This window comes from Carcharodon carcharias (assembly GCF_017639515.1).
Source record: "Carcharodon carcharias isolate sCarCar2 chromosome 29 unlocalized genomic scaffold, sCarCar2.pri SUPER_29_unloc_7, whole genome shotgun sequence".
Lineage (NCBI taxonomy): Eukaryota > Metazoa > Chordata > Chondrichthyes > Lamniformes > Lamnidae > Carcharodon > Carcharodon carcharias.
Genome location: NW_024470680.1, coordinates 98,617 through 123,719, shown reverse-complemented (window position 1 = coordinate 123,719; position 25,103 = coordinate 98,617). Strand labels below are relative to the sequence as shown.

General features: G+C 46.6%; 1 protein-coding gene across 1 annotated transcript in view; it reads left to right on the top strand.

Annotated features, from left to right (window-relative positions):
* Window positions 1-24,489, top strand: part of megf8 (multiple EGF-like-domains 8) — a gene marked incomplete at its 3' end in the record, with an annotated part of 790,270 nt that extends 765,781 nt beyond the window's left edge. Inside the window, exons 32-33 of the mRNA XM_041181277.1 lie at window positions 22,410-22,656; window positions 24,360-24,489. Coding sequence (XP_041037211.1) covers window positions 22,410-22,656; window positions 24,360-24,489 — 377 coding nt within the window. The remainder of the gene's footprint in view (window positions 1-22,409; window positions 22,657-24,359) is intronic.
* Between the last annotated feature and the right edge of the window lie 614 nt (window positions 24,490-25,103).

Below are 25,103 nucleotides of genomic sequence, written 5' to 3'. Positions count from 1 at the left end.
TCACACCAAATAACACAGGTACAGCAACACCAGAATCACACCAAATAACACAGGTACAGCAACACCAGAATCACACCAAATAACACAGGTACAGCAACACCAGAATCACACCAAATAACACAGGTACAGCAACACCAGAATCACACCAAATAACACAGGTACAGCAACACCAGAATCACACCAAATAACACAGGTACAGCAACACCAGAATCACACCAAATAACACAGGTACAGCAACACCAGAATCACACCAAATAACACAGGTACAGCAACACCAGAATCACACCAAATAACACAGGTACAGCAACACCAGAATCACACCAAATAACACAGGTACAGCAACACCAGAATCACACCAAATAACACAGGTACAGCAACACCAGAATCACACCAAATAACACAGGTACAGCAACACCAGAATCACACCAAATAACACAGGTACAGCAACACCAGAATCACACCAAATAACACAGGTACAGCAACACCAGAATCACACCAAATAACACAGGTACAGCAACACCAGAATCACACCAAATAACACAGGTACAGCAACACCAGAATCACACCAAATAACACAGGTACAGCAACACCAGAATCACACCAAATAACACAGGTACAGCAACACCAGAATCACACCAAATAACACAGGTACAGCAACACCAGAATCACACCAAATAACACAGGTACAGCAACACCAGAATCACACCAAATAACACAGGTACAGCAACACCAGAATCACACCAAATAACACAGGTACAGCAACACCAGAATCACACCAAATAACACAGGTACAGCAACACCAGAATCACACCAAATAACACAGGTACAGCACACCAGAATCACACCAAATAACACAGGTACAGCAACACCAGAATCACACCAAATAACACAGGTACAGCAACACCAGAATCACACCAAATAACACAGGTACAGCAACACCAGAATCACACCAAATAACACAGGTACAGCAACACCAGAATCACACCAAATAACACAGGTACAGCAACACCAGAATCACACCAAATAACACAGGTACAGCAACACCAGAATCACACCAAATAACACAGGTACAGCAACACCAGAATCACACCAAATAACACAGGTACAGCAACACCAGAATCACACCAAATAACACAGGTACAGCAACACCAGAATCACACCAAATAACACAGGTACAGCAACACCAGAATCACACCAAATAACACAGGTACAGCAACACCAGAATCACACCAAATAACACAGGTACAGCAACACCAGAATCACACCAAATAACACAGGTACAGCAACACCAGAATCACACCAAATAACACAGGTACAGCAACACCAGAATCACACCAAATAACACAGGTACAGCAACACCAGAATCACACCAAATAACACAGGTACAGCAACACCAGAATCACACCAAATAACACAGGTACAGCAACACCAGAATCACACCAAATAACACAGGTACAGCAACACCAGAATCACACCAAATAACACAGGTACAGCAACACCAGAATCACACCAAATAACACAGGTACAGCAACACCAGAATCACACCAAATAACACAGGTACAGCAACACCAGAATCACACCAAATAACACAGGTACAGCAACACCAGAATCACACCAAATAACACAGGTACAGCAACACCAGAATCACACCAAATAACACAGGTACAGCAACACCAGAATCACACCAAATAACACAGGTACAGCAACACCAGAATCACACCAAATAACACAGGTACAGCAACACCAGAATCACACCAAATAACACAGGTACAGCAACACCAGAATCACACCAAATAACACAGGTACAGCAACACCAGAATCACACCAAATAACACAGGTACAGCAACACCAGAATCACACCAAATAACACAGGTACAGCAACACCAGAATCACACCAAATAACACAGGTACAGCAACACCAGAATCACACCAAATAACACAGGTACAGCAACACCAGAATCACACCAAATAACACAGGTACAGCAACACCAGAATCACACCAAATAACACAGGTACAGCAACACCAGAATCACACCAAATAACACAGGTACAGCAACACCAGAATCACACCAAATAACACAGGTACAGCAACACCAGAATCACACCAAATAACACAGGTACAGCAACACCAGAATCACACCAAATAACACAGGTACAGCAACACCAGAATCACACCAAATAACACAGGTACAGCAACACCAGAATCACACCAAATAACACAGGTACAGCAACACCAGAATCACACCAAATAACACAGGTACAGCAACACCAGAATCACACCAAATAACACAGGTACAGCAACACCAGAATCACACCAAATAACACAGGTACAGCAACACCAGAATCACACCAAATAACACAGGTACAGCAACACCAGAATCACACCAAATAACACAGGTACAGCAACACCAGAATCACACCAAATAACACAGGTACAGCAACACCAGAATCACACCAAATAACACAGGTACAGCAACACCAGAATCACACCAAATAACACAGGTACAGCAACACCAGAATCACACCAAATAACACAGGTACAGCAACACCAGAATCACACCAAATAACACAGGTACAGCAACACCAGAATCACACCAAATAACACAGGTACAGCAACACCAGAATCACACCAAATAACACAGGTACAGCAACACCAGAATCACACCAAATAACACAGGTACAGCAACACCAGAATCACACCAAATAACACAGGTACAGCAACACCAGAATCACACCAAATAACACAGGTACAGCAACACCAGAATCACACCAAATAACACAGGTACAGCAACACCAGAATCACACCAAATAACACAGGTACAGCAACACCAGAATCACACCAAATAACACAGGTACAGCAACACCAGAATCACACCAAATAACACAGGTACAGCAACACCAGAATCACACCAAATAACACAGGTACAGCAACACCAGAATCACACCAAATAACACAGGTACAGCAACACCAGAATCACACCAAATAACACAGGTACAGCAACACCAGAATCACACCAAATAACACAGGTACAGCAACACCAGAATCACACCAAATAACACAGGTACAGCAACACCAGAATCACACCAAATAACACAGGTACAGCAACACCAGAATCACACCAAATAACACAGGTACAGCAACACCAGAATCACACCAAATAACACAGGTACAGCAACACCAGAATCACACCAAATAACACAGGTACAGCAACACCAGAATCACACCAAATAACACAGGTACAGCAACACCAGAATCACACCAAATAACACAGGTACAGCAACACCAGAATCACACCAAATAACACAGGTACAGCAACACCAGAATCACACCAAATAACACAGGTACAGCAACACCAGAATCACACCAAATAACACAGGTACAGCAACACCAGAATCACACCAAATAACACAGGTACAGCAACACCAGAATCACACCAAATAACACAGGTACAGCAACACCAGAATCACACCAAATAACACAGGTACAGCAACACCAGAATCACACCAAATAACACAGGTACAGCAACACCAGAATCACACCAAATAACACAGGTACAGCAACACCAGAATCACACCAAATAACACAGGTACAGCAACACCAGAATCACACCAAATAACACAGGTACAGCAACACCAGAATCACACCAAATAACACAGGTACAGCAACACCAGAATCACACCAAATAACACAGGTACAGCACACCAGAATCACACCAAATAACACAGGTACAGCAACACCAGAATCACACCAAATAACACAGGTACAGCAACACCAGAATCACACCAAATAACACAGGTACAGCAACACCAGAATCACACCAAATAACACAGGTACAGCAACACCAGAATCACACCAAATAACACAGGTACAGCAACACCAGAATCACACCAAATAACACAGGTACAGCAACACCAGAATCACACCAAATAACACAGGTACAGCAACACCAGAATCACACCAAATAACACAGGTACAGCAACACCAGAATCACACCAAATAACACAGGTACAGCAACACCAGAATCACACCAAATAACACAGGTACAGCAACACCAGAATCACACCAAATAACACAGGTACAGCAACACCAGAATCACACCAAATAACACAGGTACAGCAACACCAGAATCACACCAAATAACACAGGTACAGCAACACCAGAATCACACCAAATAACACAGGTACAGCAACACCAGAATCACACCAAATAACACAGGTACAGCAACACCAGAATCACACCAAATAACACAGGTACAGCAACACCAGAATCACACCAAATAACACAGGTACAGCAACACCAGAATCACACCAAATAACACAGGTACAGCAACACCAGAATCACACCAAATAACACAGGTACAGCAACACCAGAATCACACCAAATAACACAGGTACAGCAACACCAGAATCACACCAAATAACACAGGTACAGCAACACCAGAATCACACCAAATAACACAGGTACAGCAACACCAGAATCACACCAAATAACACAGGTACAGCAACACCAGAATCACACCAAATAACACAGGTACAGCAACACCAGAATCACACCAAATAACACAGGTACAGCAACACCAGAATCACACCAAATAACACAGGTACAGCAACACCAGAATCACACCAAATAACACAGGTACAGCAACACCAGAATCACACCAAATAACACAGGTACAGCAACACCAGAATCACACCAAATAACACAGGTACAGCAACACCAGAATCACACCAAATAACACAGGTACAGCAACACCAGAATCACACCAAATAACACAGGTACAGCAACACCAGAATCACACCAAATAACACAGGTACAGCAACACCAGAATCACACCAAATAACACAGGTACAGCAACACCAGAATCACACCAAATAACACAGGTACAGCAACACCAGAATCACACCAAATAACACAGGTACAGCAACACCAGAATCACACCAAATAACACAGGTACAGCAACACCAGAATCACACCAAATAACACAGGTACAGCAACACCAGAATCACACCAAATAACACAGGTACAGCAACACCAGAATCACACCAAATAACACAGGTACAGCACACCAGAATCACACCAAATAACACAGGTACAGCAACACCAGAATCACACCAAATAACACAGGTACAGCAACACCAGAATCACACCAAATAACACAGGTACAGCAACACCAGAATCACACCAAATAACACAGGTACAGCAACACCAGAATCACACCAAATAACACAGGTACAGCAACACCAGAATCACACCAAATAACACAGGTACAGCAACACCAGAATCACACCAAATAACACAGGTACAGCAACACCAGAATCACACCAAATAACACAGGTACAGCAACACCAGAATCACACCAAATAACACAGGTACAGCAACACCAGAATCACACCAAATAACACAGGTACAGCAACACCAGAATCACACCAAATAACACAGGTACAGCAACACCAGAATCACACCAAATAACACAGGTACAGCACACCAGAATCACACCAAATAACACAGGTACAGCAACACCAGAATCACACCAAATAACACAGGTACAGCAACACCAGAATCACACCAAATAACACAGGTACAGCAACACCAGAATCACACCAAATAACACAGGTACAGCAACACCAGAATCACACCAAATAACACAGGTACAGCAACACCAGAATCACACCAAATAACACAGGTACAGCAACACCAGAATCACACCAAATAACACAGGTACAGCAACACCAGAATCACACCAAATAACACAGGTACAGCAACACCAGAATCACACCAAATAACACAGGTACAGCAACACCAGAATCACACCAAATAACACAGGTACAGCAACACCAGAATCACACCAAATAACACAGGTACAGCAACACCAGAATCACACCAAATAACACAGGTACAGCAACACCAGAATCACACCAAATAACACAGGTACAGCAACACCAGAATCACACCAAATAACACAGGTACAGCAACACCAGAATCACACCAAATAACACAGGTACAGCAACACCAGAATCACACCAAATAACACAGGTACAGCAACACCAGAATCACACCAAATAACACAGGTACAGCAACACCAGAATCACACCAAATAACACAGGTACAGCAACACCAGAATCACACCAAATAACACAGGTACAGCAACACCAGAATCACACCAAATAACACAGGTACAGCAACACCAGAATCACACCAAATAACACAGGTACAGCAACACCAGAATCACACCAAATAACACAGGTACAGCAACACCAGAATCACACCAAATAACACAGGTACAGCAACACCAGAATCACACCAAATAACACAGGTACAGCAACACCAGAATCACACCAAATAACACAGGTACAGCAACACCAGAATCACACCAAATAACACAGGTACAGCACACCAGAATCACACCAAATAACACAGGTACAGCAACACCAGAATCACACCAAATAACACAGGTACAGCAACACCAGAATCACACCAAATAACACAGGTACAGCAACACCAGAATCACACCAAATAACACAGGTACAGCAACACCAGAATCACACCAAATAACACAGGTACAGCAACACCAGAATCACACCAAATAACACAGGTACAGCAACACCAGAATCACACCAAATAACACAGGTACAGCAACACCAGAATCACACCAAATAACACAGGTACAGCAACACCAGAATCACACCAAATAACACAGGTACAGCAACACCAGAATCACACCAAATAACACAGGTACAGCAACACCAGAATCACACCAAATAACACAGGTACAGCAACACCAGAATCACACCAAATAACACAGGTACAGCAACACCAGAATCACACCAAATAACACAGGTACAGCAACACCAGAATCACACCAAATAACACAGGTACAGCAACACCAGAATCACACCAAATAACACAGGTACAGCAACACCAGAATCACACCAAATAACACAGGTACAGCAACACCAGAATCACACCAAATAACACAGGTACAGCAACACCAGAATCACACCAAATAACACAGGTACAGCAACACCAGAATCACACCAAATAACACAGGTACAGCAACACCAGAATCACACCAAATAACACAGGTACAGCAACACCAGAATCACACCAAATAACACAGGTACAGCAACACCAGAATCACACCAAATAACACAGGTACAGCAACACCAGAATCACACCAAATAACACAGGTACAGCAACACCAGAATCACACCAAATAACACAGGTACAGCAACACCAGAATCACACCAAATAACACAGGTACAGCAACACCAGAATCACACCAAATAACACAGGTACAGCAACACCAGAATCACACCAAATAACACAGGTACAGCAACACCAGAATCACACCAAATAACACAGGTACAGCAACACCAGAATCACACCAAATAACACAGGTACAGCAACACCAGAATCACACCAAATAACACAGGTACAGCAACACCAGAATCACACCAAATAACACAGGTACAGCAACACCAGAATCACACCAAATAACACAGGTACAGCAACACCAGAATCACACCAAATAACACAGGTACAGCAACACCAGAATCACACCAAATAACACAGGTACAGCAACACCAGAATCACACCAAATAACACAGGTACAGCAACACCAGAATCACACCAAATAACACAGGTACAGCAACACCAGAATCACACCAAATAACACAGGTACAGCAACACCAGAATCACACCAAATAACACAGGTACAGCAACACCAGAATCACACCAAATAACACAGGTACAGCAACACCAGAATCACACCAATAACACAGGTACAGCACTCCAGAATCACACCAAATAACACAGGTACAGCAACACCAGAATCACACCAAATACCACAGGTACAGCAACACCACAATCACACCAAATAACTCAGGCACAGTAACACCAGAATCACACCAAATAACACAGGTACAGCAACACCAGAATCACAACAAATAACACAGGCACGGTCATACCAGAATCTCATCAAATAACACAGGCAGGGTCCTACCTGGATCACACCAAATTTCACAGGTACAGCAACACCAGAATCACACCAAATAACACAGGTACTGCAACACCAGAATCACACCAAATAACACAGGTACAGCAACACCAGAATCACACCAAATAACACAGGTACAGCAACACCAGAAATCACACCAAATAACACAGGTGCAGCAACACCAGAATCACACCAAATAACACAGGTCAGGTCACACCAGAATCTCACCAAATAACACAGGCACGGTCATACCAGAAATCACACCAAATAACACAGGTACGCAACACCAGAATCACACCAAATAACACAGGTACAGCAAAACCAGAATCACACCAAATAACACAGGTACAGCAAATCCAGATTCACACCAAAGTAACACAGGTCCAGCAACACCAGAATCACACCAAATAACACAGGTACAGCAACACCAGAATCACACCAAATAACACAGGTACAGCAACACCAGAATCACAACCAAATAACACAGGTCCAGCAACACCAGAATCGACACCAAATAACACAGGTACGGCAACACCAGAATCACAACAAATAACACAGGTACAGCAACACCAGAATCACACCAAATAAAACAGGTACAGGCAACACCAGAATCACACCAAATAACACAGGTACGAGCACACCAGAATCACAACCAAATAACACAGGTACAGCAACACCAGAATCACACCAAATCAACACAGTACAGCAACACCAGAATCACACCAAATAACACAGGTACAGCAACACCAGAATCACACCAAATAACACTGGTACAGTCACACCAGAATCACACCAAATAACACTGGTACAGCAACACCAGAATCACACCAAATAACACTGGTACAGCAACACCAGAATCACACCAAATAACACTGGTACAGTCACACCAGAATCACACTAAATTACACAGGTAAGCAACACCAGAATCACACCAAATACCACTGGTACAGCAACCATAATCACACCAAATAACACAGGTACAGCAACACCAGAATCACACCAAATAACACAGGTACAGCAACACAGAATCACACCAAATACACAGGTACAGCAACACCAGAATCACACCAAGTAACACTGGTACAGTCAACACCTGAATCTCACCATATTACACTGGCACGGTCACACCAGAATCATAGCAAATAACACAGGCACGTCACACCAGAATCACACAAATAACACAGGCACCGTCACACCAGAATCACACCAAATACACAGGCACCGTCACACCGAATCACAACCAAATAAACACAGGCACCGTCACACCATAATCACACCAAATAACACAGGCACAGTCCACACCATATCACACCAACGACACTGGTACAGTCACAACCAGAATCACACCAAATAAAACAGGTACAGCAACACAGAATCACACCAAATAAACACAGGTACAGCACACCAGAATCACACCCAATACACAGGTACCGCAACACCAGAAATCACACCCAATAACCAGGTACAGCACACCAGAATCACACCAATTTACACAGCTACAGCAACACTAGAATCACACCATACAACACAGGTACAGCAAAACCAGAATCACACCCAATAACCACAGGTACCGCATCACCAGAATCACACCCAATAACACAGGTACAGCAACACCAGAATCACACCAAATTACACAGGTATGTCATTCCAGAATCACACCAAATAACACAGGTACAGCAACACCAGAATCACACCAAACAACACAGGTACAGCAAAACCAGACTCACACCCAATAACACAGGTACAGCAACACCAGAATCACCCCCAATAACAAGGTACAGCAACACCAGAATCACACCAAATAACAGGTACAGTAACACCAGAATCACACCAAATAACACAGGTACAGTAACACCAGAGTCACACAAATTAGCACAGTCACGTTCATACCAGAATCACACCAAATAACACAGGTACAGCAACACAGAATCACGCCAAACAACACAGGTACAGCAAAACCAGAATCATACCCAATAACACAGGTATAGCAACACCAGAATCACACCCAATAACACAGATACAGCAACACCAGAATCACACCCAATAACACAGGTACAGCAACACCAGAATCACACCAAATTACACAGCTACAGCAACACTAGAATCACACCAAACAACACAGGTACAGCAAAACCAGAATCACACCCAATAACACAGGTACAGCAAAACCAGAATCACACCCAATAACACAGGTACAGGAACACCAGAATCACACCAAACAACACTGGTACAGTCACACCAGAATCACACCAAATAAAACAGGTACAGCAACACCAGAATCACACCAAATAAAACAGGTACAGCAAAACCAGAATCACACCAAATGACACAGGTACAGCAACACCAGAATCACACCAAACAACACAGGTACAGCAACACCAGAATCACACCAAACAACACAGGTACAGCAAAACCAGAACCACACCAAATAACACAGGTACAGCAACACCAGATTCACACCAAATTACCCAGCTACAGAAACACCAGAATCACACCCAGTAACGCAGGTGCAGCAACACCAGAATCACACCAAATTATACAGGTACAGCAACACCAGAATCACACCAAACGACACAGGTACAGCAACACCAGAATCACAGCAAACAACACAGGTACAGCAACACCAGAATCACACCAAACAACGCACGTGACAACACCAGAATCACACCAAATAACACAGGTACAGCAACACCAGAATCACACCAAACAACCCAGGTACTGCAACACCAGAATCACACCAAACAACACACGTGACAACACCAGAATCACACCAAACAACACAGGTACAGCACCACCAGAATCTCACAAATTACCACAGGTACTGCATCACCAGAATCACACCAAATAACACAGGTACTGGAACACCAGAATCACACCAAACAACACTGGTACAGTCACACCAGAATCACACCAAATAACACTGGTACAGTCTCACCAGAATCACACCAAATAACACAGGTACAGCAGCACCAGAATCACACCAAACAACACAGGTACAGCAACACCAGAATCACACCAAATACCACAGGTACAGCAGCACCAGAATCACACCAAACAATACAGGTGCATCAACACCATAATCACACCAAATAACACAGGTACAGCAACACCAGAATCTCACAAATTACCACAGGTACTGCATCACCAGAATCGCACCAAATAACACAGGTACAGCAACACCAGAATCACACCAAATAACACAGGTAGAGCAACGCCAGAATCACAACAAATAAAACAGGTACAGCATCACCAGAATCACACCAAATAACACTGGTACAGTCTCACCAGAATCACACCAAATAACACAGGTACAGCAACACCAGAATCACACCAAACAACACAGGTACAGCAACACCAGAATCACACCAAATACCACAGGTACAGCAGCACCAGAATCACACCAAACAATACAGGTGCATCAACACCATAATCACACCAAATAACACAGATACAGCATCACCAGAATCACACCAAACAACACAGGTACAGCAGCACCAGAATCTCACAAATTACCACAGGTACTGCATCACCAGAATCGCACCAAATAACACAGGTACAGCAACACCAGAATCACACCAAATAACACAGGTAGAGCAACGCCAGAATCACAACAAATAAAACAGGTACAGCATCACCTGAATCACACCAAATGACACAGGCACGGTCACACCAGAATCACACCAAATAACACAGGTACAGCAACACCAGAATCACACCAAATAACACAGGTACAGCAACACCAGAATCTCACCAAATAACACAGGTACAGCAACACCAGAATCTCACCAAATAACACAGGTACAGCAACACCAGAATCACTCCAAATAACACAAGAACAGCAACACCAGAATCACACCAAATTACACAGGTACAGCAACACCAGAATCACTCCAAATAACACAGGTACAGAAAAACCAGAATCACACCAAATAACACTGGTGCAGCAAAACCAGATTCACACCAAACAACACAGGTCCAGCAACACCAGCATCACACCAAATAACACAGATACAGTAACACCAGAATCACACCAAATAACACAGGCACGGTCATACCAGAATCACACCAAATAACACAGGTCCAGCAACACCGGAATCGCAAAAAATAACACAGGTAGAGCAACACCAGAATCACACCAAACAACACAGGTACAGCAACACCAGAATCACACCAAATAACACAGGTACAGCAACACCAGAATCACACCAAATATCACGGATACAGCAACACCAGAATCACACCAAATAACACAGGTACAGCAACACCAGAATCACACCAAATAACACAGGTACAGGAATACCAGAATCACACCAAATAACACAGGTACAGCAACCCCAGAATCGCACCAAATAACACAGGTACAGCAACACCAGAGTCACACCAAATAACACAGGTACAGCAACACCAGAATCACACCAAATAACACAGGTACAGCAACTCCAGAATCACACCAAATAACACAGGTACAGCAACACCAGAATCACACCAAATACCACAGGTACAGCAACACCACAATCACACCAAATAACTCAGGCACAGTAACACCAGAATCACACCAAATAACACAGGTACAGCAACACCAGAATCACAACAAATAACACAGGCAAGGTCATACCAGAATCTCACCAAATAACACAGGCAGGGTCCTACCTGGATCACACCAAATTTCACAGGTACAGCAACACCAGAATCACACCAAATAACACAGGTACTGCAACACCAGAATCACACCAAATAACACAGGTACAGCAACACCAGAATCACACCAAATAACACAGGTACAGCAACACCAGAATCACACCAAATAACACAGGTGCAGCAACACCAGAATCACACCAAATAACACAGGCACGGTCACCCCAGAATCTCACCAAATAAAACAGGCAGGGTCATACCAGAATCACACCAAATAACACAGGTACAGCAACACCAGAATCACTCCAAATAACACAGGTACAGCAAAACCAGAATCACACCAAATAACACAGGTACAGCAAATCCAGATTCACACCAAGTAACACAGGTCCAGCAACACCAGAATCACACCAAATAACACAGGTACAGTAACACCAGAATCACACCAAATAACACAGGCACCGTCATCCCAGAATGACACCAAATAACACAGGTCTGGCAACACCAGAATCGCAACAAATAACACAGGTAGAGCAACACCAGAATCACAACAAATAAAACAGGTACAGCAACACCAGAATCACACCAAATAAAACAGGTACAGCAACACCAGAATCACACCAAATAACACAGGTACAGTAACACCAGAATCACACCAAATTACACAGGCACGGTCATACCAGAATCACACCAAATAACACTGGTACAGCAACACCAGAATCACACCAAATAACACAGGTACAGCAACACCAGAATCACACCAAATAACACAGGTACAGCAACACCAGAATCACACCAAATTACACAGGTACAGCAACACCAGAATCACTCCAAATAACACAGGTACAGCAAAACCAGAATCACACCAAATAACACAGGTACAGCAAATCCAGATTCACACCAAGTAACACAGGTCCAGCAACACCAGAATCACACCAAATAACACAGGTACAGTAACACCAGAATCACACCAAATAACACAGGCACCGTCATCCCAGAATGACACCAAATAACACAGGTCCGGCAACACCAGAATCGCAACAAATAACACAGGTAGAGCAACACCAGAATCACAACAAATAAAACAGGTACAGCAACACCAGAATCACACCAAATAAAACAGGTACAGCAACACCAGAATCACACCAAATAACACAGGTACAGCAACACCAGAATCAAACCAAACAACACAGGTACAGCAACACCAGAATCGCACCAAACAACACAGATACAGCAACACCAGGATCACACCAAATAACACCGGCACGGCAGCACCAGAATCACACCAAACAACACTGGTACAGTCACACCAGAATCACACCAAATAACACTGGTACAGCAACACCATAATCACACCAAATAACACTGGTACAGTCACACCAGAATCACACTAAATAACACAGGTACAGTAACACCAGAATCACACCAAATTACACAGGCACGGTCATACCAGAATCACACCAAATAACACTGGTACAGCAACACCAGAATCACACCAAATAACACAGGTACAGCAACACCAGAATCACACCAAATAACACAGGTACAGCAACACCAGAATCACACCAAATTACACAGGTACAGCAACACCAGAATCACACCAAGTAACACTGGTACAGTCACACCTGAATCTCACCAAATTACACAGGCACGGTCACACCAGAATCATAGCAAATAACACAGGCACCGTCACACCAGAATCACACCAAATAACACAGGCACCGTCACACCAGAATCACACCAAATAACACAGGCACCGTCACACCGGAATCACACCAAATAACACAGGCACAGTCACACCATAATCACACCAAATAACACAGGCACAGTCACACCATAATCACACCAAACGACACTGGTACAGTCACACCAGAATCACACCAAATAAAACAGGTACAGCAACACCAGAATCACACCAAATAACACAGGTACAGCAACACCAGAATCACACCCAATAACACAGGTACCGCAACACCAGAATCACACCCAATAACACAGGTACAGCAACACCAGAATCACACCAATTTACACAGCTACAGCAACACTAGAATCACACCATACAACACAGGTACAGCAAAACCAGAATCACACCCAATAACACAGGTACCGCAACACCAGAATCACACCCAATAACACAGGTACAGCAACACCAGAATCACACCAAATTACACAGGTATGGTCATTCCAGAATCACACCAAATAACACAGGTACAGCAACACCAGAATCACACCAAACAACACAGGTACAGCAAAACCAGAATCACACCCAATAACACAGGTACAGCAACACCAGAATCACCCCCAATAACACAGGTACAGCAACACCAGAATCACACCAAATAACAGGTACAGTAACACCAGAATCACACCAAATAACACAGGTACAGTAACACCAGAGTCACACAAATTAGCACAGTCACGTTCATACCAGAATCACACCAAATAACACAGGTACAGCAACACCAGAATCATGCCAAACAACACAGGTACAGCAAAACCAGAATCATACCCAATAACACAGGTATAGCAACACCAGAATCACACCCAATAACACAGATACAGCAACACCAGAATCACACCCAATAACACAGGTACAGCAACACCAGAATCACACCAAATTACACAGCTACAGCAACACTAGAATCACACCAAACAACACAGGTACAGCAAAACCAGAATCACACCCAATAACACAGGTACAGCAAAACCAGAATCACACCCAATAACACAGGTACAGGAACACCAGAATCACACCAAACAACACAGGTACAGTCACACCAGAATCACACCAAATAACACTGGTACAGTCTCACCAGAATCACACCAAATAACACAGGTACAGCAACACCAGAATCACACCAAACAACACAGGTACAGCAACACCAGAATCACACCAAATAACACAGGTAGAGCAACACCAGAATCACACCAAATGACACAGGTACAGCAACACCAGAATCACACCAAATAAAACAGGTACAGCTACACCAGAATCACACCAAACAACACAGGTACAGCAAAACCAGAACCACACCAAATAACACAGGTACAGCAACACCAGATTCACACCAAATTACCCAGCTACAGAAACACCAGAATCACACCCAGTAACGCAGGTGCAGCAACACCAGAATCACACCAAATTATACAGGTACAGCAACACCAGAATCACACCAAACGACACAGGTACAGCAACACCAGAATCACAGCAAACAACACAGGTACAGCAACACCAGAATCACACCAAACAACGCACGTGACAACACCAGAATCACACCAAATAACACAGGTACAGCAACACCAGAATCACACCAAACAACACAGGTACTGCAACACCAGAATCACACCAAACAACACACGTGACAACACCAGAATCACACCAAACAACACAGGTACAGCACCACCAGAATCACACCAAACAACACAGGTACAGCAACACCAGAATCACACCAAATAACACAGGTACTGGAACACCAGAATCACACCAAACAACACTGGTACAGTCACACCAGAATCACACCAAATAACACTGGTACAGTCTCACCAGAATCACACCAAATAACACAGGTACAGCAGCACCAGAATCACACCAAACAACACAGGTACAGCAACACCAGAATCACACCAAATACCACAGGTACAGCAGCACCAGAATCACACCAAACAATACAGGTGCATCAACACCATAATCACACCAAATAACACAGGTACAGCAACACCAGAATCTCACAAATTACCCCAGGTACTGCATCACCAGAATCGCACCAAATAACACAGGTACAGCAACACCAGAATCACACCAAATAACACAGGTAGAGCAACGCCAGAATCACAACAAATAAAACAGGTACAGCATCACCAGAATCACACCAAATAACACTGGTACAGTCTCACCAGAATCACACCAAATAACACAGGTACAGCAACACCAGAATCACACCAAAGAACACAGGTACAGCAACACCAGAATCACACCAAATACCACAGGTACAGCAGCACCAGAATCACACCAAACAATACAGGTGCATCAACACCATAATCACACCAAATAACACAGATACAGCATCACCAGAATCACACCAAACAACACAGGTACAGCAGCACCAGAATCTCACAAATTACCACAGGTACTGCATCACCAGAATCGCACCAAATAACACAGGTACAGCAACACCAGAATCACACCAAATAACACAGGTAGAGCAACGCCAGAATCACAACAAATAAAACAGGTACAGCATCACCTGAATCACACCAAATGACACAGGCACGGTCACACCAGAATCACACCAAATAACACAGGTACAGCAACACCAGAATCACACCAAATAACACAGGTACAGCAACACCAGAATCTCACCAAATAACACAGGTACAGCAACACCAGAATCTCACCAAATAACACAGGTACAGCAACACCAGAATCACACCAAATAACACAAGAACAGCAACACCAGAATCACACCAAATTACACAGGTACAGCAACACCAGAATCTCACCAAATAACACAGCTACAGCAACACTAGAATCACACCAAACAACACAGGTACAGCAAACACAGGTACAGCAACACCAGAATCACACCAAATTACACAGGTATGGTCATTCCAGAATCACACCAAATAACACAGGTACAGCAACACCAGAATCACACCAAACAACACAGGTACAGCAAAACCAGAATCACACCCAATAACACAGGTACAGCAACACCAGAGTCACACAAATTAGCACAGTCACGTTCATACCAGAATCACACCAAATAACACAGGTACAGCAACACCAGAATCACGCCAAACAACACAGGTACAGCAAAACCAGAATCATACTCAATAACACAGGTATAGCAACACCAGAATCACACCCAATAACACAGATACAGCAACACCAGAATCACACCCAATAACACAGGTACAGCAACACCAGAATCACACCAAATTACACAGCTACAGCAACACTAGAATCACACCAAACAACACAGGTACAGCAAAACCAGAATCACACCCAATAACACAGGTACAGCAACACCAGAATCACACCCAATAACACAGGTACAGCAACACCAGAATCACACCAAATTACACAGGTATGGTCATTCCAGAATCACACCAAATAACACAGGTACAGCAACACCAGAATCACACCAAACAACACAGGTACAGCAAAACCAGAATCACACCCAATAACACAGGTACAGCAACACCAGAATCACACCCAATAACACAGGTACAGCAACACCAGAATCACACCAAATAACAGGTACAGTAACACCAGAATCACACCCAATAACACAGGTAAAGCAACACCAGAATAACACTAAATAACACAGGCAGGGTCATACCAGAATCACACCAAATGACACAGGTACAGCAACACCAGAATCACTCCAAATAACACAGGTACAGCAAAACCAGAATCACACCAAATAACACAGGTATAGCAAAACCAGAATCACACCAAATAACACACGTCCAGCAACACCAGAACCACACCCAATAACACAGGTACCGCAACACCAGAATCACACCCAATAACACAGGTACAGCAACACCAGAATCACACCAATTTACACAGCTACAGCAACACTAGAATCACACCATACAACACAGGTACAGCAAAACCAGAATCACACCCAATAACACAGGTACCGCAACACCAGAATCACACCCAATAACACAGGTACAGCAACACCAGAATCACACCAAATTACACAGGTATGGTCATTCCAGAATCACACCAAATAACACAGGTACAGCAACACCAGAATCACACCAAACAACACAGGTACAGCAAAACCAGAATCACACCCAATAACACAGGTACAGCAACACCAGAATCACCCCCAATAACACAGGTACAGCAACACCAGAATCACACCAAATAACAGGTACAGTAACACCAGAATCACACCAAATAACACAGGTACAGTAACACCAGAGTCACACAAATTAGCACAGTCACGTTCATACCAGAATCACACCAAATAACACAGGTACAGCAACACCAGAATCACGCCAAACAACACAGGTACAGCAAAACCAGAATCATACCCAATAACACAGGTATAGCAACACCAGAATCACACCCAATAACACAGATACAGCAACACCAGAATCACACCCAATAACACAGGTACAGCAACACCAGAATCACACCAAATTACACAGCTACAGCAACACTAGAATCACACCAAACAACACAGGTACAGCAAAACCAGAATCACACCCAATAACACAGGTACAGCAAAACCAGAATCACACCCAATAACACAGGTACAGGAACACCAGAATCACACCAAACAACACTGGTACAGTCACACCAGAATCACACCAAATAACACTGGTACAGTCTCACCAGAATCACACCAAATAACACAGGTACATCAACACCAGAATCACACCAAACAACACAGGTACAGCAACGCCAGAATCACACCAAATAACACAGGTAGAGCAGCACCAGAATCACAACAAATAAAACAGGTACAGCAACACCAGAATCACACCAAATAAAACAGGTACAGCAAAACCAGAATCACACCAAATGACACAGGTACAGCAACACCAGAATCACACCAAACAACACAGGTACAGCAACACCAGAATCACACCAAACAACACAGGTACAGCAAAACCAGAATCACACCAAATAACACAGGTACAGCAACACCAGATTCACACCAAATTACCCAGCTACAGAAACACCAGAATCACACCCAGTAACGCAGGTGCAGCAACACCAGAATCACACCAAATTATACAGGTACAGCAACACCAGAATCACACCAAACGACACAGGTACAGCAACACCAGAATCACAGCAAACAACACAGGTACAGCAACACCAGAATCACACCAAACAACGCACGTGACAACACCAGAATCACACCAAATAACACAGGTACAGCAACACCAGAATCACACCAAACAACACAGGTACTGCAACACCAGAATCACACCAAACAACACACGTGACAACACCAGAATCACACCAAACAACACAGGTACAGCACCACCAGAATCACACCAAACAACACAGGTACAGCAACACCAGAATCACACCAAATAACACAGGTACTGGAACACCAGAATCACACCAAACAACACTGGTACAGTCACACCAGAATCACACCAAATAACACTGGTACAGTCTCACCAGAATCACACCAAATAACACAGGTACAGCAGCACCAGAATCACACCAAACAACACAGGTACAGCAACACCAGAATCACACCAAATACCACAGGTACAGCAGCACCAGAATCACACCAAACAATACAGGTGCATCAACACCATAATCACACCAAATAACACAGGTACAGCAACACCAGAATCTCACAAATTACCCCAGGTACTGCATCACCAGAATCGCACCAAATAACACAGGTACAGCAACACCAGAATCACACCAAATAACACAGGTAGAGCAACGCCAGAATCACAACAAATAAAACAGGTACAGCATCACCAGAATCACACCAAATAACACTGGTACAGTCTCACCAGAATCACACCAAATAACACAGGTACAGCAACACCAGAATCACACCAAACAACACAGGTACAGCAACACCAGAATCACACCAAATACCACAGGTACAGCAGCACCAGAATCACACCAAACATACAGGTGCATCAACACCATAATCACACCAAATAACACAGATACAGCATCACCAGAATCACACCAAACAACACAGGTACAGCAGCACCAGAATCACACCAAATTACACAGCTACAGCAACACTAGAATCACACCAAACAACACAGGTACAGCAAAACCAGAATCACACCCAATAACACAGGTACAGCAACACCAGAATCACACCCAATAACACAGGTACAGCAACACCAGAATCACACCAAATTACACAGGTATGGTCATTCCAGAATCACACCAAATAACACAGGTACAGCAACACCAGAATCACACCAAACAACACAGGTACAGCAAAACCAGAATCACACCAAATTACACAGCTACAGCAACACTAGAATCACACCAAACAACACAGGTACAGCAAAACCAGAATCACACCCAATAACACAGGTACAGCAACACCAGAATCACACCCAATAACACAGGTACAGCAACACCAGAATCACACCAAATTACACAGGTATGGTCATTCCAGAATCACACCAAATAACACAGGTACAGCAACACCAGAATCACACCAAACAACACAGGTACAGCAAAACCAGAATCACACCCAATAACACAGGTACAGCAACACCAGAATCACACCCAATAACACAGGTACAGCAACACCAGAATCACACCAAATAACAGGTACAGTAACACCAGAATCACACCAAATAACACAGGTACAGTAACACCAGAGTCTCACAAATTAGCACAGTCACGTTCATACCAGAATCACACCAAATAACACAGGTACAGCAACACCAGAATCACGCCAAACAACACAGGTACAGCAAAACCAGAATCATACCCAATAACACAGGTACAGCAACACCAGATTCACACCCAATAACACAGGTACAGCAACACCAGAATCACACCAAATAACACAGGTACAGCAAAACCAGAATCACACCAAATAACAGCAGCCTCTGCCTTTACCTTCTCTCCCCACACCCAAAGCCATGACTAGCCTCCCAACCGTGTTGCAATCCTACCCCCATAACTGATCTCTCACCCTGATTCAAGACTGACCTCCCACCTCTCCCCCATCAACCCTCTGCAGCTCCCCTTCTTCTCCTGACTGACCCCACCCAGCCTTTCACTCCAAACGCTTAACTAAACTCCCACCCTACCCCCTGTCCCTGACCAAATCCTCTAACCTCCCCACCCAATTCTTAACTTATAGAATCACAGTGCAGAAGAGGCCCTTCGGCCCATCGAGTCTGCACCCACACGTGAGAAACACCTGACCTACCTACCTAATCCCATTTACCAACACTTGGCCCATAGCCTTGAATGTTCTGATGTGCCAAGTGCTCATCCAGGTACTTTTTAAAGGATGTGAGGAAACCCGCCTCCACCACCCTCCCAGGCAGCGCATTCCAGACCATCACCACCCTCTGGGTAAAAAAAGCTTTTCCTCACATCCCCCCTAAACCTCCTGCCCCTCACCTTGAACTTATGCCCCCTTGTGATTGACCCTTCAACCAAGGGGAACAGCTGCTCCCTATCCACCCTGTCCATGCCCCTCATAATCTTGTACACCTCGGTCAGGTCGCCCCTTACCTCCTACCCATCCCCTTCCGAGACCCGACTGACCTCCCTTCCCCCTGATTGTCCTCCCACCCTCTCCCTTCCCCCTGATTGTCCTCCCACCCTCTCCCTTCCCCCTGATTGTCCTCCCACCCTCTCCCTTCCCCCTGATTGTCCTCCCACCCTCTCCCTTCCCCCTGATTGTCCTCCCACCCTCTCCCTTCCCCCTGATTGTCCTCCCACCCTCTCCCTTCCCCCTGATTGTCCTCCCACCCTCTCCCTTCCCCCTGATTGTCCTCCCACGCTCTCCCTTCCCCCTGATTGTCCTCCCACCCTCTCCCTTCCCCCTGATTGTCCTCCCACCCTCTCCCTTCCCCCTGATTGTCCTCCCACCCTCTCCCTTCCCCCTGATTGTCCTCCCACCCTCTCCCTTCCCCCTGATTGTCCTCCCACCCTCTCCCTTCCCCCTGATTGTCCTCCCACCCTCTCCCTTCCCCCTGATTGTCCTCCCACCCTCTCCCTTCCCCCTGATTGTCCTCCCACCCTCCGCCCGTTCAGTGAGCTGTCTGACTGGGTTTTCCCCTCCTCTGCAGGGAGCTCGGTGCTTGGGGAGCCAATGAAAGGCTCGATTGCACACGCTGCAGTGGGGCTGAGGAAGAAGCTGTACATCTCAGCGGGATACGGGGGTGTCATGCTCGGCTCAATGGTGGCTCTCTCCATCCCCCTGGATCCCTGTTTAATATTCAGCAGCCCAGGAGCCTGTAACAGCAGCAGCAGCAGCTGCGTGTGGTGTCGTTCCGTTCGCAATGGGAGCTGCTTGTCTGCAGATGAAGCTGAGAGGTAGGAGCACAAGCATTTCCTTCACCACCCGGATCAGGGGGACTGACCGACCCCGGCCCCGAGTGACCGCCCAGGCCCCGGCCCCGGCCCCGAGTGACCGCCCAGGCCCCGGCCCCGGCCCCGAGTGACCGCCCAGGCCCCGGCCCCGGCCCCGAGTGACCGCCCAGGCCCCGGCCCCGAGTGACCGCCCAGGCCCCGGCCCGAGTGACCGCCCAGGCCCCGGCCCCGAGTGACCGCCCAGGCCCCGGCCCGAGTGACCGCCCAGGCCCCGGCCCCGAGTGACCGCCCAGGCCCCGGCCCCGGCCCCGAGTGACCGCCCAGGCCCCGGCCCGAGTGACCGCCCAGGCCCCGGCCCGAGTGACCGCCCAGGCCCCGGCCCCGAGTGACCGCCCAGGCCCCGGCCCCGAGTGACCGCCCAGGCCCCGGCCCGAGTGACCGCCCAGGCCCCGGCCCCGAGTGACCGCCCAGGCCCCGGCCCGAGTGACCGCCCAGGCCCCGGCCCCTAGTGACCGCCCAGGCCCCGGCCCCTAGTGACCGCCCAGGCCCTGACCCCGAGTGACCGCCCAGGCCCCGGCCCGAGTGACCGCCCAGGCCCCGGCCCCTAGTGACCGCCCAGGCCCTGACCCCGAGTGACCGACCGGCCTCATCCCCGAGTGACCGACTGACCCCGGCTCGAGGGAATTGCCCAGGCCCCGGCCCTTACTGACCAACCGGCCTCATCCCCGAGTGACCACCCGGCCCCGAGTGACCGACTGACCACGGCTCGGGGGAACTGCCCAGGCCCCGTCCCCGAGTGACCGGCCCAGGCCCCGTCCCCGAGTGACCGACTGACCCCAAGTGACCGACTGACCCCGGCTCGAGAGAACAGCCCAGTCCCCGTCCCCAAGTGACCGCCCAGGCCCCGTCCCCGAGTGACCGACTGACCCCAGCTCGAGGGAACTGCCCAGGCCCCGGCCCCGAGTCACCGACTGACCCCGGCCTCGAGAGAACAGCCCAGGCCCCGAGTGACCGACTGACCCCGGCTCGAGAGAACAGCCCAGGCCCCGGCCCCGAGTGACCGACTGACCAAGGCTCGGGGGAACTGCCCAGGCCCCGGCCCCGAGTGACCGACTGACCCCAAGTGACCGACTGACCCCGGCTCGAGGGAACTGCCCAGTCCCCGTCCCCGAGTGACCGGCCCAGGCCCCGTCCCCGAGTGACCGACTGACCCCAGCTCGAGGGAACTGCCCAGGCCCTGGCCCCGAGTGACCGACTGACCCCGGCCTCGAGAGAACAGCCCCGGCCCCGAGTGACCAACTGACCAAGGCTCGGGGGAACTGCCCAATCCCCGGCCCCGAGTGACCGACTGACCCCGGCCTCGAGAGAACAGCCCCGGCCCCAAGTGACCGACTGACCAAGGCTCGGGGGAACTGCCCAGGCCCCGGCCCCGAGTGACCGACTGACCCCAAGTGACCGACTGACCCCGGCTCGAGGGAACTGCCCAGTCCCCGTCCCCGAGTGACCGGCCACAGAGGGCCCCTCTGACCCCCCCAGCTGGGGAATGGGTGCAGCCTCGCAGCTCCTGTCTCAGCCGTGCAGCTTGAAACCACGGCTGGCGTTGTGCTGTGGGGGGCTCAGAGCTAGGTTTCTGTTCATTGGCCCGATTGCGGTTGAGAGCTTTAGGCTGTGGAATGTTCTGGAATGTCCATCCTTTCTCTTGTCAGGTATGGGTTGGAGTCCGGGAGTTCACTGTGTGACCCGCTCCCCAAGCTGTCTGATGACTGTCGCCGTTTGAAAACTTGCAGCGAGTGTTTGGCTCGGCACCCCAAGGTCATGGGGCAAATGCAGAGACTGGTGAGTGCAGACAGAACCTCTCCTGTCATTGCATCATACAGCACCGAAACAGGCCCTTCGGCCCATCCTGTCCATACTGGCCATCAAGCACCTGCCTATTCTAATCCCATTTCCAGCGCTTGGCCTGTAGGCTGCGGCGCTTCAAGTGCTCATCTAAATACTTCTTCAATACTGTGAGGATTCCTGCCTCCCTCACCCCCTCAGGCCGTGTGTTCCACATTCCCACCACCCTCTGGGTGAAAAAAATCCCCCCTCAAATACCCTCTGAACCTCCTGCCCCTTACCTTAAATCTATGCCCCCCTGCTTCCCGACACCTCTGCTAAGGGGAAAGGTTTCTTCCTATCTATGCCCCTCATAATTTTGTACACCTCCACCAGGCCCCCCATCAGCCTTCTCTGCACTAAGGGAAACAACCCCAGCCTATCCAGTCTCTCTTCATAACTGAAAGGCTCCAGCCCAGGCAGCATCCTGGTGAATCTCCTCTGCACCCTCTCCAGTGCAGTCACATCCTTCCTATAATGTGGCGACCAGAATATAACCTCCCTGCTCTTCAACTAATAAAGGCAAGTATCCCATATGCCTTCTTAACCACCTTATCTACCTGTGCTGCTGC